The 26,859-nt window shown below is 42.7% G+C and overlaps 1 protein-coding gene across 2 annotated transcripts in view; it reads right to left on the minus strand.

Moving 5' to 3' along the window:
- The window catches only part of Ttc27 (tetratricopeptide repeat domain 27), a 131,087-nt gene that overhangs the window by 98,113 nt on the left and 6,115 nt on the right, over positions 1-26,859 (minus strand). The window contains exons 4-9 of one of the 2 annotated variants that reach the window (XM_026789696.1): positions 21,210-21,350; positions 16,628-16,730; positions 7,858-8,022; positions 5,658-5,791; positions 2,699-2,755; positions 1,528-1,640 (exon numbers count right to left, since the gene is read on the minus strand). In XM_026789696.1, the coding sequence (XP_026645497.1) occupies positions 1,528-1,640; positions 2,699-2,755; positions 5,658-5,791; positions 7,858-8,022; positions 16,628-16,730; positions 21,210-21,350 (713 nt within the window). The remainder of the gene's footprint in view (positions 1-1,527; positions 1,641-2,698; positions 2,756-5,657; positions 5,792-7,857; positions 8,023-16,627; positions 16,731-21,209; positions 21,351-26,859) is intronic. The other variant, XM_005367932.2, reaches the window with a different exon arrangement.

Consider the following 26,859-nt stretch of genomic DNA (forward strand, 5'->3'; position numbering starts at 1 on the left):
AAATTATAAAAAAAAAAGAATACAGTTTGTGTGTTGTTATTTTGGGTATAAGGCTAGCCGGTAGCCAGGAGCCGGGCGGGGGCGGAATGAAGCCCGCAGCTCCTTCTACATTTAAAAAGAATGAAAACATAATCCTATATAAAATAGTAATACTTCCTTTAATTTTCAATATTATTTAAAATTTTTATAAGCATCAAAATGTTTATGTAATAACTTTAACTGAACCTACTTAAGATTCATTTTTATTATTTTAATTAACTATGTATCTTTTCATCATTTCACTATGTGCATATGAGTACATGTGCCTAAGGAGACAGAAGCATCAGGTCCGTGAGCTGCAGACAGTGTAAGCCATCTGGTGTGGAGCTCAGAACTGAACTTAGGTGCTCCAAAAAGGCAGCAAGTGCTCTGAAGCACTGAACCATCTCTCCAGCCCCCAACCTTTTTTTTTTTTTCTTAAATACAGGTCTCAATATATAGCTCTAGATGGCCTAGAATCTAAGCTGGCCCTGAGCTCTGAGGAATGTGCTATGTACCTGGCCTGCACCTGTTTTTATTGTTGGTGACAACGAAACAAAATAAATGGGGAAAGAACTATGAAATAATTTAAAACACACAACACACATATTTTCTCCCCTCTCTGATAGTTCTAATTTTTAGCACAAAGTAATTATGTATGAACCAACAAGATAACCCAATTAACCCCTCAAGTCCTTCCCATCCTAAGACACTATGTTCTTTGAGTGAACAAGAGCATTAGAAGCCGTAAGGCAGGGTAAGAACCTCACACAAAATGATCAATGTCCATTTCTTCTGCAAAACTTCCAACTGTGAAGTGGATAATGAACACAGATGGGGAGAAATGTCAGGGGCTCGTTTCAAAATAAGAAAGAACAAGAACCAACTACAAGAATAACCCAGTCATAATTTAAGAAGAAAGAAAGAAGGAAAGAAAGAAAGAAAAGACAAAACTATTCCACTGAAGAGCATAAGGGTCTATCTATTAAAAATAAATCTACCTCCAAGTATACGTAGCCTTAGAGGCAACAGTCACTCTCAGGTGGAGAAGTGTGAATGCAAGCATAAGGAGTTCAGACAACCAGCACCCATATAAAAGCCATGTGTGTTCATGTGCATCTTGCAACCCTAGTCCAAGGGGACAGAGACAGGATCCCCAGGGCTCACTGGGCAGTGAATAAGGAGAGCAGCAGGTTCAGTGAAAACCCCGAAAACGGGGATAACCTAGAGAGGCAGTGAAAAGCACCCACGGAACCCCAGCCTCCCCATGCTCTCACAGTCATTCTCACCTCTGCTTCACATGTTCTCAGAGCTCTGCACCAGCTGAGGATAACAAAGACATTTGCTTATACAGGAAAGAGAAGAACAATCTACAAACTCAACACACTCTGAACCTCTGACCGCTAATTCGCTGCCTGAGAATTCTCCACCTTCATAAGCAGCATAAGATTCCGACTGTACACGGAGGTTCTGATGAAGACAACTCAGCCAAGTCGGCCATTAACATACCAGACTCCAAGGATGACAGCAAGCTCTTCAGCACACAGGTCAGGCATCTGAAACTGCTCACTGTCTGCTAACTTTATTTCATTCAGAACAGTATCATCGTTGAGCTCAAGATTCTGGTAGAACACAGGAGAAACTATTTAGACCAAAAGTTACATTTCGTTCATTCATGCAACATACCACTAAAGGAGATGACACTGATGTATGGGTTTTTGGAGGGAGGCTGGGGTACATTACTTTTATTTTGATTTACTGTGAAGGGTTCTTATTTCTTTGTTTAGTTGTGTGTGTTGTTTGTTTTTAAGGCAGGGTCTCTCCATGTAAGCCTGGCTTGCCCAAACTTACTAGGTAGACCAAGCTAGCCTTAAAACTCGCAGGTATCTGCTGCCTCAGCCTCCTGAGTGCTGAGATTATGAAGGAATGCAGCACCACATCAGTTTAACACAGCCTTTTACTCTATAAAGATTACATAGTGTCTGAATATGGTCAACAAAGTGATTCTTGTGAATACACACTGGGGAACATGACATGTGAAAAGGTTTGCTACGTACACCTCGGGAATTCAGTGGAAATGACACAGCCATTACTATTGACCCCAAAAGCACCTCTGCTGACAGAATCCCCATACATTTTCCTGCTCATCCTTATAATAATAATAAACAATAGATCTTAAAGTAGAAAATACTACTAAAAAGAGTTCTAAATAAAATCATTGCCAGGTGGTGGTGCTAGTGCATACCTTTAATCCCAGCACTGGAGAGCCAAAGGCAGGTCAGACCCTGAGTTTGAGGCCAGCCTGGTCTACGGAGAAAATTCCAGAACAGCCAGGGCTACAGAGAGAAACCCTGTCTCAAAAAGGAAAAAAAAAAAAAAGAAAGAAACAGAGAAAAGAAAGGAATAAGAAGAAAGATAGAAAGAAAGAAAGAAAGAAAGAAAGAAAGAAAGAAAGAAAGAAAAGTAAAAAGTAAATTATCAGAGAAAATCTTGGCAATTTTGAGATAGGAAGAAAGCCCCTCATTAAGACAAAAAAAAAAAGCAAATATATAAAACTATCTAATTAAAACTATCGGCTCTTAAGGAATGTCCCTGATGCTTTGGCTGGCTCTTAGGAGCCTATTCCTCACACTGGATCACCTTGCCCAGCCTGAATACAAGAGGAGGTGCTTAGTCCTACCAAAATTTGATATGCCACGCTTTGTTGATATCCATGGGAGGCTTGCTTCTTTTTGAACTGAAATGGAGAAGTAGTGGATGGGGTGGGGGCAGAGAGAAGTTGGGAGGGGCAGGAATGGGAGGAGAATAGGAAGGGAAAACCGCAGTTAGGAAGTGTAAATTAATTAATCAATTAATTAAATAAAGTATGTGGTTAAAACAAAATCTGCTCTTGGAAACATTGAGAAGATGAAGGCCAAACTACAGATCCAAAGGATCCACTGAGAACCACATATCTGAGAAGTGGCTTGTGTGCTGGGCATGGCAGTGCACGCCCAGCGCTAGACTATGGAGGCAGAGCAGATACCTCTGAATCTAACATCAGAGATATCTGTCTATATAGTGCTCGCTCCAAGATTACAAACTGACACCCTGTCTCAAAAAGCAAAATTACCAGTAAAAGAAAAGCCAGGGATGGAGAAATGGCTCAACAGTTAAGAGGACATAAGCAACTTCTATAACACCAAAATTTGTGTCCTAGAAGCCATATCAGGAGATTCACAACCTTCTGTCACTCCAGCTCCAGGAGATCTTATACTTCTGGCCTCCACAGGCACCCACATTCCCATGCACATACACCCTGACAGGCAGGCAGGGAGGTAAGCACATGCACACACATGTGCACATGCACTCACACACACACACACACACACACACACACACACACAGGAATATAATGATAACCTTAGACACTAAGGAACATCTGGTGTCTAGAATAATATAATGTACTCAACTTTAAACTCAAACACACATTAACTTTTGTGTGCTTAGATTTCCAAATTAAGTCTCTTTTCAAAGATACTGTTTGCCTAAAGACCAAACTGCGATGGGCAACCTAAAGCTTAATGAGGGGCTTGAAGAGGACCAAGAAGAGGGAGGAGGAAATTAAGGATGTATGCACTTATTATGCATTCACTGACTAGTGCTAATCACAGCAGCACATGCACTGGCTCGGCCACAGCTCCACACTTTTGTGGAAGTAAGGCCGGGTCCTGCAACCTCTCTCCTCTATTCATTCTTCTAGAACCAACAGCTGTCCCTTACTATAGTTACCACAAAAGCAAACAGTGAACTTGGAACCCACCTGCATTCTTAGAGAGGTTCTCCCCAGACCAAACTGAATGATGGCGCCTCCTTGTCCCTCAGCCCTAGTCTCTCCCCTTGGCATTACTCTCAGAACATAATAGAAATTTGGTATTCAGTCTACTTAAGGTAAATTTACTTATAGGTTCTAAAACAACACGTTCTGAAGCAGAGGCGCTAAAGACATTAAAATCAATAAAAGGACAATGAAAAACGGTAGATGTGGAGCTGGAGAGATGAGTCAACAGTGAAGAGCACGGGCTGCTCTTTCAAAGGAACCAGGTTCAATTCCCAACACCCACATGGCAGCTCACAACAAGCTATAACTCCAGTTCCAAGGGATCTAATTCCCTCTGATCACTATACACATGTGGTGCACAGATATACGTGCAGACAAAACACTATACACATAAAATAAAAATAAGTCTTTAAAAAATTTAATTAGCATATAAAACTGTAGGTATGGGAATCTCTGGAAAACGAAAACATGTTTGTGGTCCCCATGGAAGCAGTTGCACAGGCCTAGGGAGTCAAGCATTCAAGAATCTTAAATTCAAGCCACAAAAAAAGAACTCATTAGACATGTCAAAAAGCATACTGGAGCACCAACCAACCCAATAATGACAGAGTAGAAGGCAGATTGTAAAATGAAAGAAAAGGACTTCTGCTTGCTGGTTTACATATTTAGAAGAAGCCAGAGAATTGTCAAGTCTCTGAATGTTAAATATTCACAGAAGAAAAAAGTAAAGGGACTAATAAGAGCTAGGTACGGTGGCTCATACCTACAATCCTAGTATAGGGAGCAGAGGCAGCCCTGAGTATTGTTGACATGGCTGTAGACGTGCTGAGGCCTCAGACCTGCAGGAAACTGGCAATACGGCCAGGTCTAGAAGGAATGTCAAAGCTCTCCTCGGGAGTCCACGTGAAAGGTTACTGCACAACTGATGAGTGTGTGCAGGGATTAGCAACTGCCCCTCCTGCTCCTGGAGGTTCAGACAGAGACTTCCTACACAGACTAGCTAAGCACCTCCCAGGCCCGTGCTCTACCTAATAAACATGCTGCAGTTCCAGGTCACAGAGGTAGCAGACACCCGTCTGAACCCAGCTTTACTGTATGTATGTCTGTATGTCTCTACACCCTCAACACTCCTACTTAGGGTTCCAGGACTCAAGCCTCTTGGGAGAGCAGGAACTAAAAGCCAACCTTGTCTATACAGCTAGAGACTGCTTCAAAAGGCAAAAATCAAGGCCGGGCGATGGTGGCGCACACCTTTAATCCCAGCACTCGGGAGGCAGAGGCAGGCGGATCTCTGTGAGTTCGAGACCAGCCTGGTCTACAGAGCTAGTTCCAGGACAGGCTCCAAAGCTACAGAGAAACCCTGTCTCGAAAATCCAAAAAAAAAAAAAAAAAAAAAAGGCAAAAATCAAAATAACCAGATATAGCCTCTTTGTTTCTTCTATATGCCAAGGGGAAATGCGGCGGCACTGCTAACTCATAACTGCTCCACTGTAAGGGAGTTGTGCTGTGTGACTGTGGGCTCAGCGTGGCCTCTTTGTGACTGTGGGCACAGCGTGGCAGCCAAGTGACTGTGGGCGCAGCGTGGCAGCCATGTGACTGTGGGCGCAGAGTGGCAGCCGTGACTGTGGGTGCAGCGTGGCCTCTGTGTGACTGGGTGCAGCATGGCCTCTGTGTAACCGAAAATTTTAAGAGAAAGATACCGATAATTTTTACCTGAAAACAGGGGCAATGAACTTACAAGGGTTCTCATCCACTCAGAGCTTCTATAAGAGTCACCTACTGACTATGCTGTTCAACTGCACAATTCAGATCAACCTACCTTGGTAAGGTATTCCTGGGGGGTGGGTGTTGGGCTGAACTCATGACTAGAAGGGGCGTCCTCTTCTCTCCTGACGTCTAAAATCAGCTGTGCCACATAATTTTCCTGGAATCGTGTCCTTTTTCCCAATGCTCCTAAAAATTAAAATACAATCCTCCATGTGGATCTGGCAGTCGGATTTATAGTACATGGCAATGACTAATATTTTCAGAGTGCTAAAGGTTTTCTCCATCCACACACTGATGGTCAATGACTTCCTGAAGCCAAGGAACTATGGTGCCAAGGCTCAAACCCAGGATTGGACACTAGATTCTCAATCCCTACTTTGGCTCATTTTTTAGTCTCTTCTGAATAAATAACTTCAGTACTGTGGCTAGAATTCACATATGCATACATATATGCATACATACATACATGCATGCATGCATACATACATACATGCATGCATACATGCATGCATGCATACATACATACATACAAACAGAATGTATATGTGAATAATACACATGGGAAGACAGAGGCTGAACACTTGTCCTCACATGCTCAGGATCCCCTGCTCTAAAGCCTATATTTAACCAGGGCCTAAGCTTCTACGACCCTGGCTTCACGTGACACAAACAGCTTTTCCTTATGTCTCGGAGACAGTATGCACATTTTCAGACAACACTGCAGAGAAGCAAGGCGTCCACATCCACTCTGGAAAATGTGCGATGGCGAAGGCCAGCCTGAGAAATGAGCTTCCCACACTGCCATGACTCCAGTCATGAGTGCCTGTCAACCCTGGGAACACGCACGTCAAGATGGCTACCTAAGTGGCTCAACAGTTTACTTTTTTGTAGAAACTCTACAGCTGAGTGGAAAAAAATCATAATCTGGGTCTCATTTCTTTTTATGTGGGAACACACTTCTATTTTTAAGTTCTTTACCTCAACTTTGGGGAAAAAAAATAAAAAACTGTAACAGCTATTAAATACACCACCAGTTAAAGCTGAATATACAAAGCGCTGTGTCATTAATATTTAAATAATCCTCCAAAAGCCTCCCAAAACAAAAATATTTGAAAAAAATTCTCTGAAATGAACCTCAAAAGTTTATTACATGTAACTACATTTTCAAATACAGACAAGACTCCAAGTTATTCACGGCATTGTTCCAAAAACTATAAACCAGATATCAAATAACTTTTCTCACACAAACAATGTAATAAATGAAGGCTAAGATTCCATAAAGCCATATTTGACTCACAGTACAGCTAGAATATTTTATCAATTAGCATTGACTCAAGAAGAAGCACAGAGTACTGGGGCTGAGAAAAGATCTAGGAAATGACCCAGGCCTAGCATGGGATAAAAGTGTCAGCACTGAATGCACAGGCAGGTGTCACAGCCTGGGATGCTCAGCCCGGCCCCCTAAACTGGTGATGCCTGGCCTCATTAGTTCATTCACACTGAAGGGAAACTATACTGTACAGATGAGGGAGGGAGCAGCACATGGCACTCAGAAGAGACAACAGCAGATTTAGGAGAACTTCTGTAACGCACTGAAGATACACCTAAGAAATGCCCCTCGGAAACACAACATGCAATCCAACAAAGCAGGACAGAGACAACAGGAGGTTTTAAAAAGAATGGGCAACGCATGGGGCGGGATCAAACTAGGGAGTCAGGAGAGCTCTCTGGAGGTTTATCCAGAACCAAATGATCCAAGGTCCATTTATGTACTACCTGGCTGTTATTACTACCAAATATTTAACTAGTTTAGAACAAGAAATGGACTCTATGACGAAAATGTAACTCCAAATTTGTTTGAAATATAAACTTTAAATAAAATCTTTTAAATGTATTGTCAAATAAAAAAAAATAGGTAGGCTCTAAAAAATTAAATACTAGACTAAGTATGATAGAGCATCCCAAATCCCAACACTAAAGAGACTAAGACAACAGTATCAGGAGTTCAAGGCCTGCCTGGGCAACATAGAGAAAACCTGGAATCTACATAAAATCTACATAAAAATAATAATAATCAAGAAGAATGGAGAGATGGCTCAGCCAATAAAGGCTATGCCTCACAACCAAAAGGACAAAAAAAGAATAAAAAAAATCAAAAGCCAAAATGCACTATAAACTGCCAACATACACACATTCAATTCATACTAGCATACATACATACATTCAATTACCCATGAAAAGTAAAGTCTTACCTGTCAGATTAACCTGTAACTTGCTCATGTCTTTAGCAGTACTGAATCGGTCTTTTGCTTCTTTATATTCATAATAATATAAAAATACATATGCACTTTCCAGATGGAACTGAATAGCTAAAAGTCGACCTGAATTACCTTCAAATAAATTCTCTAGTTTCATCACTGTGAGACAAAACATGAAACATTAAAAATTAAGATGAGTAAAACAGAGTCCCAAAATATTAAAGTATACATAGTTTAAGTTAAAATTTTGAAGAACATTAAACACATAAAAGAACACAAATACAACAGCAGCTAACAGCCAGCATTCTCTAAGCACTTATACGCTCCAAAAACGCAGCTAAGACTTTATATTGCCTTCTGCAGCCACACACTCAGTCCTAGGAGATGCCGTTCACAGCACTGATCCTCCCAGTGCCTGTCTTAACCATCCTATAAAACATGGCCAGAAACACAGAAACATAAGATGCTGATACAAAGTGCCAAACCATGTAAAAACTGTTTTGTAGAAGCCACTGGCAAAAGAAGTACAAATCTCCGCTTGATGCGAACTACTAATATTTCTACTTAATATCACATTTCTATTCGATGCAAAAATATTTATTTCTAACAAAATAAAAAGTTCTGGGAAGGAGAAAAAAAAAAACAAAGTGCCAAACCAAACCTGTACATTCAACACCATGAAAAATCTGGAGAAAGGGAGAGTGGTTGAGGGAAATGATTTTCATTTCATAGAAAATATAGACTTTCTTCCTTAAGAAACATGTATGTATGTGAAAATGAATATCAAATAGGCTCCTGCACATACATCACACACACACATACACACACACATACACACACATATAGACATGCAAACTATTAATTAATGTAATGCAATTTTTTAAAATTTTAAAATAAATAAAGGAAGGATAATAATCTAACAACAAAGCATCTGAGATAAAATGATCATCAAAAATAATTATATATACTAAAGAATATAATACTGTTACACACTCCAGGGTTTATGATTGCTCATATAGCAGGATGTTCATCCAACTGGTACCCCAGAAGAGTATTCTCTTCTACAACATCCTTGACAAGGTCTTTAAGCTATTTTTAGTAATGGCTTCGTCAGTTTTTGACAAAGCAGTCTATAAGAATGAATGAAACGAAAGGGTGGGAAGTATGCTTCAAGCATCCTACCACTGGAGATGAGTTTCTCAAGCTGAGAGAGAGATCACACTTACTAAACAGCTATTCCTCTTAGCACTGGGTACTTTCAGTGAGTGTATAAGTTCTCACAATGCTGCCTTTGAGGAGGATGCTATCTCCACTTAAATCAGTACAACACGGAGCACTCAACAGACCTCCTGGGCAGGGTGCCTCTCTAGCAGTGGGACCCTAAGTCCAGTTCCCAGCACCACAAAGAAAAACAAAACACAGCTCAGACACCTCACTGACCGACTGGTCACCTCGGCTGTTACACAGCAAAGCCAGGACTGGAATCCAAGCTTCTCCTGACCGTATAGGAGAAATGAGCAGGCATAGGTGGAAGGACAAGGCACAGAGGAGGCACGACAGGAACCCAGGCTATTTCATCAGCTAGAGATGCGCCTGTCACAGTCTTTACAGCTAAGGAACAAGATCTGCCTTTGTCTTGCTGCAGCTGAAATTAAAGTGGGTCTGAAAAGCCAGAACAGTGTATCCTTCACTTAGTGCCAGCCCTTCTGAGAGATTCTCCGGAGTGAGCTAAAGCCAGTGAGTTAAGTATCTCAGGACAGCATTTGGGCATCGGGACATTTCATTCATGCAAACCAGAACTGGAGAGGCTGGACCACATCATCCTGACTGCTCTCTTTTCTTTAACTTTCTTCTCCCATCACTCCCGAGTGTCTAGCCATTACTGTTAAGACCTCTGGTGACGCTAACACAATTAGTGAGTGAAACCGATTACCACATACTTGAAATGTTTAATGGGCTTCAAGAAATGAAAGAAACAAAAAGTTAGAAAATACAAACAAGGAATTACAGAAATGAGCCAGACATGGGTGGTCCCAAGCAACCTGAAATCCCAGTATATGGAAAGTGGAACTGCCATTCCGGGAGCAAGCTGGCTAGCTAAATGCCAAATAAGTGAGTTCTGGGCGCACCTGGGATACCCCAAAACACACAACATCAACCTGATGTCTCCATGTGCATGCACATGCAAACATGCAGATATACACACACCACACTCACATACACATGCAAAAAAATATTAGCCAGAGAAGCAAAACAAGGAACTGATCAAAAGAGTAGAATTTTTTTAAATTTCAAAATTAAATGGACAGGGCAGAGAAATGGAAGCCAGATCCAAAAGAACTTCTGCAGAATATAACTTAGGAAAACAAAGAGAAACAACAACAAAAGAAACTAAGGTCTGGTGAGGACGCACATAGGATACATGACATGTCTGAAGATTAAGAAAGAGAAAACAGTGCCTCAAAAATAGGTGAAGAGATAACCACTGAGAGTTTTCCAGAAAGGGAGACAGACATCAAAACTTAGAATCAGATTCCAATAAATCCCTAGGAAGACAAGTGAAAAGCAAGCCAGAGTGTGATCGTGACCAGACTACAGAGCCACAGAAACACAAAAGATAATCTAAGCGATGAAGAGGGGGGAGCTGGGCCAGCTGCCTCCCCAGGTCCAGCAATGCGGACAAGAAGATAGCAGGAAGGCTGCCTAATGGCACTGCCCCAAACCCTGTCTAACCTCTGGTTCCAGAGGAGGGCTGGAAAGGGAATTCATCACCATGATACCTTTGTTCAAGTGGAGTAACTGCTAAGCGATTTGACTTTTGAGTTTTACTCCCCTATACACACACACTACAGGAAAAAAGAGAAAACACTGTCATTGTCACCACTGTCGTCCTTGCCCCAGTGGAAAGGAAAAGGGTGGGAGACCATGACCCCCACTGCAGGCCTAGGTAGTGGGAGGCAGCTTCTTTCAGCAACAGCTTTCAAGGGGGCTCAGGCATGGGACTATTTAAAACTACTGGTGCAAAGCAAAAGATGGAAGGGAGAAATAAATAAGTAAAACTATTCAAAGGGGAAAGGGTGTGATGGTAGTTAAGTTCCTGAAAATGTGGAAGACTTCCCAGAGTAAAGAGCAGAGGTAGGGAAGTGATGTGTTCCCAAAGGCAGGTACCATTCCCTTCTCACAGAAGCCGAGTCTCACACATGAAAGCATGAAGAAACACAACGAAACATCTACAGATGTGCTCTGCTCGGCACTGAGATGTGATTGAGAAAGAGTACACAGGAAAGAACATTTGAAATATATCCAGACCAGCTGAGATGACTCAGGGTAAAGGCACTTGCCACCAAGCCTGACCGTCAACCTGATGACCCAACTGACTATCTCATGTTGTCCTCTGCCTCCACATAGCATGTGTTGTGTGCTATTTTGGTCACATTTTGATGCTCCCAAGACTATCAATAAAGTTTGTCTTGAATCAGAGGGCAGAGCTAGCTACTAGCTGGCCAAAATTACCACTGAGGTTTTGGAGGACTGAGGACAGAGAGACAGTCACAGGAAGTAATAGGGCAGGGCTTAGAGAGGTCTCAGCCCTTTTGGATTGAGGAACTAGAGAGAGAAAGAGAGAGAGAGAGTATAAGAGAGGTGGTCCTGAGGTTTTATTGGTAAAAAATAATTAGATAGGAGCTGGAGCAATGGCTCAGTGAGTAAGAACACTGGCTGCTCTTCCAAGGAACCCAGGTTCAATTCTCAGCACCCACATGGCAGCAAATAACTGTCTGTAAATTCAGTTCCAGGGGATCTGACACCCTCACATAGACATACATGAGCAAAACCCCAATGTATGTTAAATAAATAAATCTTTTTTAAAAAGAATAATTAGATAAATCCTTCATACATGGCATGGTACGAACATTTACATATGAATAAGTGAATATTTTTAAAAAATTAAAAGAAAAAAGAAATATTCCTAACTGCAAAATGAGGACCCACACAACAACTCATGACCTAATCAGAAGTCAACCAGAGTCTACCTCACTGAGAACATACAAAACCAATGGAAGCAAAATATTATATAACTTCTACAACCAGCACATTGCTATCACACAACTGCTAGCAGGCATGACCAACCATACTGACCAGGCCTACCATTGGCAAAACCTTTAAGACTCTCACTTGTGTGTTGGCGGAGGCCTGTTAGTTCGTTCCCAGCAGCTCAGTCCCGAAATAATCACACAGAAACCATATTATTTGCAATACTGTTTGACCAATAGCTTAAGCATATTTCTGGCTAATTCATATCTTAAATTAACCCATCTCCATTAATGTATGTATCACCACAAGGCTGTGGCTTACAGGGTAAAGTTCCAGCATCTGTCTCCGGCAGGGCTACATGGCTTCTCTCTCTGACTGCACTTTCTTTCTCCCAGAATTCAGTTTTGTTTTCCCTGCCTAGATCTATTCAGCTAGCCACTGGCAGAAACAGCTTCTTTAATCATTAACCAATAAAAACAACATATATACAAAAAGACTTCCCACACCACTTGTGATTTTACCTATGGCGAATAGATTCACCTTATGATGAAGACAGCTTCCCAAGCTGCCCCGTCCTGTCCTGCACAGTGCTGGACTTCCACTGCCCACCAGACCTCTTCTGCTTAGCACAAAGACTTTCCTTTGGACCCTCAGGCCAATCACACTCTCTCAGGTCTCGGGGCCTTTATGGTTTGCCAATGTACCCATTTCTGCACCCATGGCAAACCAGCTATCTATGAAGTCTATCCCATCATCCACACACAAAAAGACAGAATCTCCTGGAGTTCAAACTCTTTGTATAGTTAAGAATGATCCTGAACTCTTTCGACTCCCAATCTTCCCTCCTCCACCTCTCAAATGCTGGAACTACAGGCTTATGATGTGCTGGGGACTAGACAGATGCTGGGCAAGCACTCGACCAACTGAGCTACATCTCTAACCCCGCTAGACAATCTTTACCTGATTCTACCATAACTCTAAAATCTAGCTGTAGCACTTCCAAAAAACTCTGAAAACAAGTGGACTTTGCAACTTACTGTGGGGGGAAGGGGGATGACCTGACTTTACCTGGCAGCAAAATTTTATATGATTGAGAAGATGGAACTAAATTTCCAGATGACACCAAAGGGCGGAACAAGTAACAGGTGCAAATTTGATGATTTGCTACTTATGGAAATCAGGTCCTGCCTCCATCACTAAAGTCTACCTTCTATGATCAAAATTTGGCAGTAAAAGAAGGGAAGGAGTCCAAAGGCTTCATGTCTATCAACAGAGGACTAGGTGAATGAACTATTCACATATTACAATACTATAAGTAAACAGTCAAGGGATTCGCAAGTCAGGAGCATATCTATAGTTCCAGCTACTCAGGGTTTCAAGACCAGCCAGGGTGACACAAGAGAAACTGTGTCCAGAGGGGACAAAGACTGTAAGTGAAAACTTAAAAAGTGTTACCTAACAGTAACAGTAAAAAGCATTAAATAGCAGTAACTTGGAACCTATCATAGCTAGTGCTCAAAAATACACTTAGTCTGAATAAGGCCTTCTGAAGGCAATCCTAACAAGCCAGAAACCCAATGTTCCCAAATTCTAGCTCCCACCTCCCTGCTCAACCCCTTCACCTGACACCTTCATTCTGCTCTAGCCATTCTAAATACTGGCACTGCCAACCCCACAACAATGCTTCAAGTCTGTGGCCCTTGGTACACACACTGCCCTCCTGATTTAAGTCTGCCACCTAACATTCCTACTTGAGCTTCAAGATTTCGTCCTATTATCGACTTCTGGATAAAACTTCTAACATCATAAGTTCAAACTAATCACATCCTCTGGCTTCTGTTTTTCTTTACTCTTTATTGCCCTTGTTGCCCCACCAGTATTTCAGACCCTAACTCGCTGAGTTCACAGGTATCCACAGTACCTAACACAACAATCATTAAAACAGGTCTTTTTTAGGTTTGGAGATACAGCTCGGGAGTTAAGATAGAACGCTGGCCTGCAGAGGCCCTGAGTGCAGGGCATGGTGCTTTGAGCATAAATACAGCACTCAGAAGGCTGAAACAAGAGGATCACACAGAGTTCTGGGCCAGCCTGATCTACACAGTAAGCTTGAGGCCATCTGAACTACAATACAAGACGCCACCTTTAATTCTTTTTAAATCCACTTACATTATACCCATTGCTCAATGACCCTCAGCTCCACCTCACAGAGTTATAAGAAAGACATTAATTAACATAGCTAAGAACTCGGAGCTGGACTTGGTGTGGCATGCAGAGAGAAACATTAGTTGTGCATTACTGGTTACCAAACTACGAACCAGAAATTTCCTGGAGAAAAGCAGTGGGAGCAGAGAGAGGCTTGAAGCTGGGAAGCCCAGGCCAGCGTTCTTGACTCTCTCCAATGAGTTAGCCGCACAAGATGATCTCTACAGGGTCTTTCCAAAACAAAGATTTCAGACAAGGCTAATTGGTGCAGAAACGGAAAGGAAGAAAAATATGAAACCCTTGGGGAAGAACTAACAAGATTCAAGAAGCAGTTAGAGATACATGGAGACAACTGTGAAAAAAAAATTTCAACTCTGGAAGACTCAGGCTTAAATAAAAGAGGAGCAAGATGATCCAATAGACAGACATTTATTATTTAAATACTATGCAAGTTCTCTGGAAATTCATATCCATGACCTTCTGGACAAAATGTCAACCAGTACAAATAAAACATGAGCTAAAACCAAAATCTTTTCCCATGAGATTTTTTAATGCTGTACTAAAATGATATATATTTAATAACATTCATTCCAAATTATCAAAAAAAATTTAATCACTGAATACATCAGTCTTTGGCTGTGAGAACAATCTAACCTAGGGTCACGCAGCTGCTGGGAAAAGACACTCTAGAACTTGCTCACAAAACATTTTCACCTGTTTCTTCTTAGGCAGTGACTTCATGAGTTCATCTTCAAATTGCAATATTCCACCTCACGCCCTGCATGCAATGCATTTTCAGTATCTGAGCCAAAAACAGTTGTGGGCCCATAAATGGTCTCTACAAAACTATGGTTCCATTTAATACAACATCCCAAAGAATGCCCCATGCTGAGCTGAGGAACTCGATTTTCAAAATTCTAACCCACTCCTTTCATAAATGTGATAGCCCCAGCGAATTGAAGCTGTTGCTACAATAGGCTCTATTTCACTAACATAACATTCCTGGACAAGAGTAAGACAATCTTAGCTGTTCACAAAACCCTTTGCTTATGTCTCAAGAGCTGAAAAAACTATTGCCAATTTTTAATGGTCCTTCAAGGGCAATATTTCAAATATAATATCTTCCTCAGGACATTGAACATGGTATCTCAGCTGTAACTGGTTGGGTCAGATCCCAAAATAAAATATCTTTTAAATAAAATAACTTCTGAAATATTACAGAACAATTTAGACATAGCTACAATGTCTATGTCAAGCCATTAGATCAAGTAAGAAATGTTGATTACCCAAGACCATGTTGTGGAATACTATTTTAACTATGCAAAGATGTGCTACATTTGCTTATGATACAGAATATTACTACAGCTGTCTTGTATGTTACTTTTGTTTATGCTGCATTTGTTTAATTATAAAAAAAAATGTGTTGCATTTGTTTCACTTTGCCTGCCTATGGCACCTGATTGATCTAATAAAAAGTTGTAGAGCTAATAGCTAGCTGTTAGGCAGAGAGAATAAATAAGAGAAATCTAAGCTGGAGAGAGAAGAGAAAAGAACGAGACAAGAAGGAGAGAAAGAGGGACATGCCTAGGGCAAGAAGCCAGGCAGGACACCAGCTGGCCATAGAAGAAGCAATGAAAGTAAGATATACAGAACTGTCTGTGGACCAGGCTGGCCTCAAACTCACTGAGATCCACCTGCCTCTGCCTCCCAAGTGCTAAGATTAAAGGCATGCACCACCACTACCTGGCATGATCTTGTTTTTGAAAATTCAAAAGACAAAAACGGTGAGAAAGAGATGCTGTTATGAAGCAAAGCACCACCTACATGTGCAAGGCCCTGGGCTTGGTCTTCAATACTGGAGAAAACAAAAAGAAGGGATTCAGCACTCAGACACCTAGTAATTCGTGAGCCCATCCAGAAGAAAAAGAAACAACTTCATACAAGAAGCCACAAAAATAAGTCAAAGAATAGATTCAAATGAAACATCTCAGACAAGAAATTAGAATGGGGTACATATTTGTATCAAACAAAAGTCTTCTAATCTGGGCACAGCAGACAGCATCTATAACACAGGCTGAAGCAGGAAGATTATGAGTTTGGGGCCAGACGAGGATTACACAGTGAATTCTAGCCCAGCTAGGTCTACACAGCAAAACCTGTCTCAAAAACAACCAACCAGCAAAGCGGCTGAGCAAGTAAAGGTGTTCACCATGGCTGCCTGGCAACCTGAGCTTGACTCGCAGATTCCACAAGAGGCGGAATGAAAGTGTCTATGCCAAGCCAGACAGTGGTGGTGTGCCTCTTAAACCCAGCGCTCAGGAAGCAAAGGCAAGAGGATCTCTGTGAGTTTGAGGTCGCCTGGTCTACAAAGCAATTTCCAGGACAGTCAGAGCTACACAGAGAAACCATATCTCAAAACAAAACAGAAAATGTGTACTCCAAAGTTGTCCTCTGACCTTCGCATGCATAAATATTTGTACATGTGTACAACAGTAATAAATAAATATCTTAAAAATATGCTACATACCTTGATCAATACAGTTTTCAGCAAGAGCGAAAAGCTGAGGCGAACGCTCCTCAAGCAACTGTTGGTGAATATTCACATATCTCAGAGTCCACCATGGCAAGCTCTAGAAAAAAGCACCATCGAAGCTGAAATTAAGAGACGCTTAGGAAAAACACTGCACTAAGTGAGACTAGTTCTTGGATTATTTTCACACTCTTGAGACTCATTCCTAGATAAGCTTAATCACGCATGCTATGCTCTCGCCAGGATCAAAAGCTGCTGCTCTGTCTCCATTCCTACTTTCTGACTTCGCTTCAGACACACCACCTCCCTACGCCAAGCTCCCTGCTCTGCTGTGACACTCCATTCCCTTCACAACCCAAGGGAAAACAACTCAACTGAGGTATGAACTGAGCACAGATCAGGTTTTCCTTTAATTCACTCATGCTTCCTCTTGTTTATCAATACATCCTTATCAAGAGAGACAAGAACCAGGGAGAAGACTCAGCAGGTAAGAGCAATAGCTGCACAGACATAAGGACCAAGAGTTCAAATCACCATCACCCACATAAAAACACCACACCTGACTATGACTCAGAACTGGAGATCAGACAGAGAGTATTTCAGGAACTCACCAGTGGGCCTAGCAGAGACAGCGCTTCAGAGTCAGTGCAGCCATCTTGAGGGAATGAGGCAGTACAAGAAGAAGTGACATTCTCCTCTGGACTCCATGAATCACACAGGTACACCCCCCCCACACACATACACACACACGATAGATTAGATAGACGGGTGGATGGACGGATGGACAGATGGACAGACGAACAGGAAAGAAGAAGAAACAGAACAAGAAGCTGTAATAAGGTGGTATAAACAGTACACATCTGCACCCTCAACACTGTGGGGTGGAGACAAATGAAGCTCTAGAGTTCACGGCCAGCCTGATCTACATGGTGATTCCATGACAGCCAAGGCTATATAAAGAGACCCTGTCTCAAAAGCAAAAACAAAACAAAAATTAAATGTAGAGCAATGAAGGAAGACATCTAAATTGACCCCTGGCCTACACACACACACACACACACGCGCACACACACACACACACACACACACACACACACACACACACACACACACTGTCTCTCTTTTCTGTCTCAATCCTGTCTTCCTCTAGAAAAGGCCATAACAAAGATTACTAACATAGATATTCTTCTCTATGTATTCATGTCTCTATTAGTGTATCTGTGTAAGCCATAATACATATTTTAAAAGGATTATTAAAAAGTCTAAGTATAGGGAGGGGAACAGAGAAAAATGTAGAGCTCAATAAATACCAATAAAAAAAAAGTCTGAGTATATACTGGGCCATCTAAAATAAGTTAGGCAGGCAAATGGTTCATACCCACAAGCTCAGCACTCAGGAAGCAGAAGCAGGAGAATTACAATCTCAACCAGGTAGTTAAGGTAGTTAGCCTTAGCTACCTTGCGATCTCATCTCAAAAAAAAAAAAAAAAAATTGCTACCCTGAATTATATTACATGACTGTGTAAGAAACTAACTTTTATTTTTCAGCAGCAATAGTTACTAATAGATCATGCTGAATTCTCAAAAGCATTTTTTACTTGAATGTAATATCTCATTTGATTCAGGAGTGCCTTTCTCCCAGACCTGGTGTAGCAGGTCTGAACTTGGAACACTGAAACAGAAGGATGAAAGCTTGGAGAGAGGGCTGGAGGATCAACAGCAAGAGCACTTGTCCAGCACGGCCCAGGCGCTAGATTCAATCCTTAATACCACAGACAAGGGGAAGGGTCCCCTTCCGATCAGCTACACGCAACGAGTATAATTGAAGTCACACGTGAATTTCTGACTTTGCAGTGAAATCCTTTTACACTACTAACGCTGCTTTTCAGTCCAGAAAAGGAAAGCGGGATTATCTAAGAGGAAGGAAGTTCAAATCAGTTTACTTTAGAGGAATTCTCTGAGGCGCTGCCTTACTTTCCTCTTTCCAGTCACTGAGCCTAGTGAAGTCAGTCTACACTTCACTCTCTCCCTTATCTGCCATCAGGACGATGAGTCAGGCCTGGCAGCTTGCTCTTTCCCTTTCCAGACAAGGGAATTCAGCTGCCTCCAGTCAAAAGGACTGAGCTGTTAAGAAAACACATGACCTAAGGCGCTGAGCTCGTTAAGATGGGTTCTATGATTTTAACCCTGAAGTGAGGGTCTGTGACAGGTAGAAGTGCAGAGCCCATCAGGCGCTTTCCCTTCCGCTCTACTGGGAAATGCAAACGCCTGTTTCACTTGCTAAGAAGTACACAGCAGAAAAACTGAGGTGCTGAAAAATGGAAACCGACAGCCTTACCTCCTGTTAAGGCACTGACCAGTCAACACAGACTGAGAAGATGCGCTAGTCAAAAACCTTCTCCGTGGCAGGCTCAGTAAAACAGTCAAAAAGGAACTCATTCTGTTTGAGGTTTCCTCTTTTCTTCCCCCAGTGCTGGGCACTGATCCTAGAGTCTCACCAGGCTAGGCAACTGTCAGCTAGAGAGAACACCTGGCCTCAGATCACACAGCTGAGGAGAGACGAGAGAACTGTGGCCTGATGTCAAAGCTGAGACTTACTCAGCATGTACATGCTATTAATTCCCGTCTAGAGACTGAGCAGACAGGTTGGGAAGAGGGGAGAGTGTGTATTACATACAGATCCACAAATACGGCAAAGGGACTCAGACCTCTGGCCTCCTCTGGCATGTGTACTCACCTGCATGACCCACACAGAGACATAAACACATAATTAAAAACAAAGTCTATGCCGGGCGGTGGTGGCGCACGCCTTTAATCCCAGCACTCGGGAGGCAGAGGCAGGCGGATCACTGTGAGGTCTTGAGTTCGAGACCAGCCTGGTCTACAGAGCTAGTTCCAGGACAGGCTCCAAAGCCACAGAGAAACCCTGTCTCAAAAAAACAAAGTCTATAAAAAGAGAGGGTATTGTAAATATTCATCATGCCACTAAAAAGTGGGGGAAGGGCTGGAGAGATGGCTCCAAAATTAAGAAGAGAACTAGCTGCTCTTCTGGAGAACCTGAGTTCGATTCCCAGCACCCATATGGTAGCTAAGAGGCATCTGTAAGTCCAGTTCCAGATCTGACACCCTCTTCTGGCCCCTGCAGGTACAACATGCATGTGGTACACACTCACATAGGGAGCATGTAGAATCCTGAGGGAATGTGTATTGTTTGACAAGGCCATAGCCATGTCAGGAACCCCAATGCCTTAGACCTGTGGAAATTGGCAAGCCTTCCCCAGGTGAGGCTCAGGGAAATGGCTTCCCTAGTCTGTGTGAGGATGTTGACACAATGTGCAGAAAATGTCCATGGCAACTTTCCCCCAGCTCCCACACCTCCACCCATACCCCCGTTTACAGCCTGAAGGTTGCTTTCCCTACAGAGACTGCTCCTACCAGTATTAGTTGAACAGTTTCCTTGTTCAACTGTGTGCAACAGCCCCGCCTCCTTTTCAGCTGCACATAATAAATACACGGAGCTTCTAGAGTGCTGCAGCTTCAAGTGGTACAGCATGAAGCCAGGCAAAATATCCATACATGGAAAAAGAAGAATTTGCTTGTTTTTGATTTTTGGTTTTTCAAAACAAGGTTTCTCTGTGTAGCCCTTGCTGTCCTGAAACTCACTCTGTAGACCAGGCTGGCCTCCAACTCAGAGGTCCACCTGTCTCTACCTCTGCATCCTGAGTGCTGAGATTAAAGGTGTACACCACCATGCCCAGTCACAAATAATGCTTTATTGGAACACAACGCAACCCATCTGTTGACAGACTGCAGCTGCTCTCAAACTTCCACACATTAGAGCTAAGCAGTCACCACGCAGACTACACGCTCCACAGCTAACCTCCACCTAAACCTGAGGCCTTTGACTTCCAGCGTGACATTCCTAGTGCCTACCAACTTCCTGCATGATTGCTTTCCTCACTGTGTATACGACTACCTACCAAATTTCGGCATGATTGCTCCTCCTCACTGGTGTATACGACCCAAAGAAGCCACACAACAGATAGCTCTACTACATTCAACACAAAGAAACCAGAGGCCTGCCGGCCAGTGGTAGCACACACCTTGAATCCCAGCACTCAGGCGAATCTGAGTTCGAGGTCAGCCTGGTCTACATGAGCTAGTTTCAGGACAGGCTCCAAACCTACAGAGAAACCCTGTCTGGGGTGGGGGTGGGGTTCGGGGGAAGAAAGAAACCAGAAGCCAGTAATTCAGATCCCTTCCATTCCCACTGCTATTGGCTATCATTAGCTCAAATCTGTAACAGACCATGAATGAACTTTAGAAGCTTTACTTAGAATTCAAAGAATGAAAACACACACACGCACACGCACACTCTCTCTCTCCTACTAAAGAGGCTCCATACACACTGATCTTATACAAGATTTATCTCCATACACACTGATCTTATACAAGATTAATCTCACAAGAAAAGAAGATACAGAAAACAAAATCTACTGAGACACAGACAGCATCAGTCTGATGTTAAAAGGCACAGAAGGGACCTGTGTGGAATGCTCAGAGCCTTCCCTTGCCTTACCTGGAGAGCTGTTAACTTATGTCTGACGTTCACTAGGATGATGTGTGCTATTAACAGCAGTATGGGCTTTGAGGTCAGGCTGTAGACAGATTCACCATCTAGAATGAGCAGGCCCAGAATAACAGCATCCAGTCCTTTGACCTGAAAAAGGTGTGCAAGGTTACACAATTTAACAAAATATTCACTGTTACATGTCATAATAATACACAGATGTTTCCATTAATTCAGCTAAGAAACGAGAACATTCATTAATTACACAGTAATAGACACCAGAAATGTCTACACCCTTATAAATGTCACTAGAGACCTACAAACCCATCCTGCCCTGTCAGACAGCCACACAAATGCTGTAAATTCAAAGAAACAGGAACCCAATAAAAATGTTAAAGAAAGTTTTTAATTGACTGGGTATATGGGGTGCATCAATAATCCCAAATACCCAAGAAGCTGAGGCAAGGGGCTCACTTGGGTCCAGAAGTTTAAATGCATGTGTGTCCAAACATGGTCTAAGGAGGGACTCGTGAGGAGAAGTCTGAGTACTTGTGAGAAAACTGCAAGAAAACAAGAATCTTGTGACTGCTTCTTTAAGACACAGAGTTGTTCTTAGAATGTGTTTTCATACCACTCTGTAGCGGATGGGAGTGAGTTTGCTTCAGATTATTATTAATTACAACGGGCTGTTGTTTATGTCTATGAAAAAACAGGTTTCAGTCACAAGTGACTCACCCACCATGTGCAGATCGCCCTTGTGATTGGATGTATTACTCACATGACTCTTCTTAACCTTTAAAGTATAAACTGAGCCGGGCGGTGGTGGCGCACGCCTTTAATCCCAGCACTCGGGAGGCAGAGGCAGGCGGATCTCTGTGAGTTCGAGACCAGCCTGGTCTACAAGAGCTAGTTCCAGGACAGGCACCAAAAACTTCAGAGAAACCCTGTCTCGAAAATAAAAATAAAATAAAATAAAATAAAATAAAGTATAAACTGTCTGATGCTCTGAATAAGGTCAGCTATTGCATTTATCGGCTCCATTCTCCCAGTCCCTGCCTCCAGAGTCGTAAACAGGTATATGCATGTTGTTAGGGACAGGGCCTCTTTTATATTTGTCAAAGGAAAAAAAGCATTGTTAGATCTTAAGGTCAAAGGCTGATGTCAAGCCTAAGCAATACAGTAGGACCCTGTGTCAACAGAGAACAGAAAGAAAGGGGAACTCTGAAAATGCTAGTGATGGATGAGCATTACTACGTCACATGTCCTTCAAGATACCCCTTCTTAAGTAATCCTGTGCCAGGTGTAGAGCACACGCCCTTCCTAGCACTCAGGAGGCAGAAGCAGGCAGATCTCTGACTTTGAAGCTGGTCCATATAGTGGGTTCCAGTACAGTCAGGACAGTCTCAAAACATGGAGTAACCCTACATGAAGAGTATATTGTTTATTTAAATTATAAGTACTGCCGGGCGGTGGTGGCGCACGCCTTTAATCCCAGCACTCGGGAGGCAGAGGCAGGCGGATCTCTGTGAGTTCGAGACCAGCCTGATCTACAAGAGCTAGTTCCAGGACAGGCTCCAAAACCACAGAGAAACCCTGTCTCGAAAAACCAAAAAAAAAATAAAATAAAATAAAATAAAATATAAGTACTATATGTATTACGTATGTATATTCAGTTAAAATTCACTCATGGCAAAGGTTATTATGCAGCACATCCATTCCCTAATTTCCATCAATGACAATTAACAACCAGGTTGTTCACATCCAACAGTGGGCAGACTACAGGCTATAGTTAATAGAAGGGTCCCCAAAGAGGAAGGCGTGGGGTTGCAGAGAAGGCTCAGTGGGTAAAGTGCTTTCTGCACAAACATAAGGACCTGAGTTCAGATCCCAGCACCCACCTTGGAAAAAAAATAAGCCCTCAGTTTAGTGGAAAGTAATCCCGATGCTGAGGATGCAGAGCCAGGAGGACCCAATCAGCTTCCTGGTCAGTCATTTTAGTCAAATCAATGGGCTCCAGAATATGAGCTCTCAGTGAAAGACTGCCTCAAAAATATAGGTGAGAAGGGCTAAAGGGATGGCTGGCAGCTAAAAGCTAGGCGCTCTTGTTGCTGCAGAAGACCTGGGGGATCCCCAGCATCCGTACCATGTCTCACAGCCATCTACAGCTACAGTTCCAAGGAATTCAACCCCTCTTGACCCCCAACTCAGCATGCGTAGACTACACATGCATACATGCAGGGAAAACACTCTCACACACACACATAAAATAAAACAAACAAATTGAAAAATTGAAAAAATAAAAAATGATAAGGTAGAATAGAGGAAAGCATTCAAAGTAAACCTCGGGCTTTGATAAGATGTGCACATACAGGCACATACAAACAAACAAACATATACACAGAAGAAGATGCACACACAATATAAGTAAGAATATAAATTTTAGAAAGTGAGGAAACAGATCCATAAAAGTCAAGAAAGCCATGATGGTGCATGAAGTAGTCCCCACTCTCTAGGAGACTGATGCAGAAAGGTGGCTTGAGCCCAGGAGTTCAGAATCAACACCAATCTAAGCAACATAGCAAAATCCATGCCATAAATAAATAAATAGATCAATAGATGGATGGATGGATGGATGGATGGATGGATGGATGGATGGATAAATTGAAGTGTTGTTAGAGGCCACTCGTTCGTTTTCCTGACTACCCAGACTTCCAAAAATAATCACACTGAAACTACATTATTTAAATTACTGCTTGGCCCATTAGCTCTAGCTTCTTATTGGCTAACTCTTATGTCTAGAATTAACCCATCTCCATTATATTATATTTTACCATGAGGCTCATGGCCTATCAGCAAGGCTGCAGCATGCCTGTCTCGGGCGGCAGCTCCATGGCTTCTCTTGGACTCTGCCTCCTTTCTCCCAGCATTCAGTTTAGTTTTCCCCTCCTATCTCTGTTCTACCCTATCAAGCTAAGCCAGTTTCTTTATTAACTAATGGTACAGTTATTAACTAATAATACAGAGGGGGAATCCCACATCATTGAAGAGCAACTCAAAAAGTAACTGCCTAATCTGTGCTCCTCAGGCTAGACTGGGCTCTGCATATCAGACTGGAACTCAGTGGCTAACCTATGCTCCTCAGACCAGACTAGGCTCAAGTGGCTAACCTGTTCTCCTCAGATCAGACAGGAACTCAAGTGGCTAACCTGTGCTCCTCACATCAGACTGGAGCTCATGTCTTATCAGGACATATTTCCTAAGGCCCAAGTCACTCTGGTGAAGAGCAAGAAGATGTAAGACAGGCCTCTAAGGGGAACCATCCACTCACTTTGAGATGAGAAGTATGCTTTGTTCTATCTCTGTCTTCTACCTAAAACCCCTACATACAAATAACAAGCAAGCAGTTTAATAAGGTAACAAAAGTTAGACAATACAACCATGATATTGTCTTGATAGCAATTCCCAGGCCTACAATTCAATGCCTGTTAACGGAGGCTGTTCATTAGTTCCTGGCTGCCCAGACTCAAAATAATCACGCAGAAACTATATTATCTGCAATACTATTTGACCAATAGCTTAAGCTTATTTCTAGCTAGCTGTTATATCCTAAACTAACCCATCTCCATTAATCTGCATATCACCACGAGGTCAGGGCCTACTGGCAAAGTTTTGGTGGGCTCCGGGGAGTGTCTGTCTCCTGCAGACAGCTACGCGGCTTCTCACTCATTCCACCAACTCTCTCCTCCTCTATCTGCTTGGAATTCCCACCTTGCCCTATTCTGCTAAACCACTGGCCAAAACAGCTTTATTCATTAACCAATAAAAGTAAAAGACAGAAGGACTTCCCACACCAAATGACCAACTCTCAGGAGTTGGGACTAACAAATAACATACAGTGAATGAATGAATGAATGAATGAATGAATGAATGGCCAGGTTAAAGGTAAGTTCTCGTCCTCTCTTACCCTGGATCACAATGTGAGAAGTGCTGCCCATAGCTCTTACCCCTGTACACAATACAGGCTTCATGGCAGGTTTCTTACTATGCTTCAAGAGCAGGGGGGAATAGCCCATTTTTAAAAGGATTACTTATAGTTTCAATAAAAAGAGACAAAACAAGCCAGGCAGTGGTGGTGCACGCCTTTAATCCCAGCACTCAGGGACGTAGGCAGGCGGATCTCTGTGAGTTCAAGGCCAGCCTGGTCTAACAGAGTGAGTTCCAGGACAGCTTGCGATACATGGAGAAACCCTGTTTCAAAAAAAATAAATAAAAGACAAAGTAAAGGGAAAAACAAAACAATTCCCCAAGAAAGACAGAAAATATAGATTCATCAGCACAGTGTAGGAAACGGAACATCTGGAAGTATGAGCCAAACTTATATAGCCAGATTACTTGAGGACAAGCTCCCCTGTGAAGGGCAACCTCCCAGTGTGAGGGGTGGCCTTCCACTATGAAGGGACACCTTCAAGTACAAAGGACAGCCTTCTAATGCTAGGAATAACCTTCCGGTGTGAAGGATGGCTCCCAGTGTGAAGGATGGCTCCCAGTGTGAAGGATGGCTCCCAGTGTGAAGGATGGCTCCCAGTGTGAAGGATGGCTCCCAGTGTGAAGGATGGGCTCCTAGTGTGAAGGATGGCTCCTAGTGTGAAGGATGGCTCCTAGTGTGAAGGATGGCTCCTAGTGTGAAGGATGGGTTCCTAGTGTGAAGGATGGCTCCTAGTGTGAAGGATGGCTCCTAGTGTGAAGGATGGCCTCCCAGTGTGCATGATGGCTCCTAGTGTGAAGGATGGCCTCCTAATGTGAAGAATGGCCTCTTAGTGTACAGGATGGCTCCTAGTATGAAGGATGGCCTCCTAGTGAGCAGGATGCCTCCCAGTGTGAAAGTTGGCCTTGCAGTGTGAGGGGGCGACTTTCCAGTGTCAGATGCGATCCCTGATCTGACATGAGCTTTCAGTACTATCCCTTTGGGGCTGATTAGCACCAATGAGTGGATGGAAAACAGCTCTACCAATGACAAAATCATACATGAAAGCAGGAGAAATTAACTTTGCTTTGGTAACTATCTATAACAAAGCATACTTGCAAATATTTAAGTATAAATCAACACAGGCAAATAACAGCAATAAGATACTGAAGCACTGGTCCCCAGATCAAAGTTTCAACCCAGCTGAGAAGACCACTTAACAAGTAAAGTACTTGCAGAGGGAGGTTACTTCAAAAGTCATCTTTAAGCAGTGGCCTCAAGCAAAGGCTGGAATCATGTGTGTTAAGGGGACTGAGAGCGCTCCAGACAGCAGGAACAGCAAGACCAGAAGAGGGACTCAGGAGTGAATGTGTGTGGAATGTTGGGAAACCAGACTGGAGGTCAGTCTGCTAAAGCCAAATGCAGGCGTGAGGGAGAGAGAGTTATGGGGAGCCTTTTCAGAGATGCTGGCCTGATTTGAGGTTTTATGGTTTATTCTGTCTGATTGCCAGCTTATTTGCCTTGGAGGTTATCTACTACTTATAAAAATGCCTCCCAAGAGGTTAAGGGTATAGATCAGTGCCAGAGTGTTTACTTTCCATGCCCAGGGCCTTGGGTTCAAAACCTGGTACTTTTTACTCTTATTTACTATTTCTCTCTCTCTCTCTCTCTCTCTCTCTCTCTCTCTCTCTCTCT

This window comes from Microtus ochrogaster, unplaced genomic scaffold (genome assembly GCF_000317375.1).
Source record: "Microtus ochrogaster isolate Prairie Vole_2 unplaced genomic scaffold, MicOch1.0 UNK26, whole genome shotgun sequence".
In the NCBI taxonomy this organism is placed as follows: Eukaryota; Metazoa; Chordata; class Mammalia; order Rodentia; family Cricetidae; genus Microtus; species Microtus ochrogaster.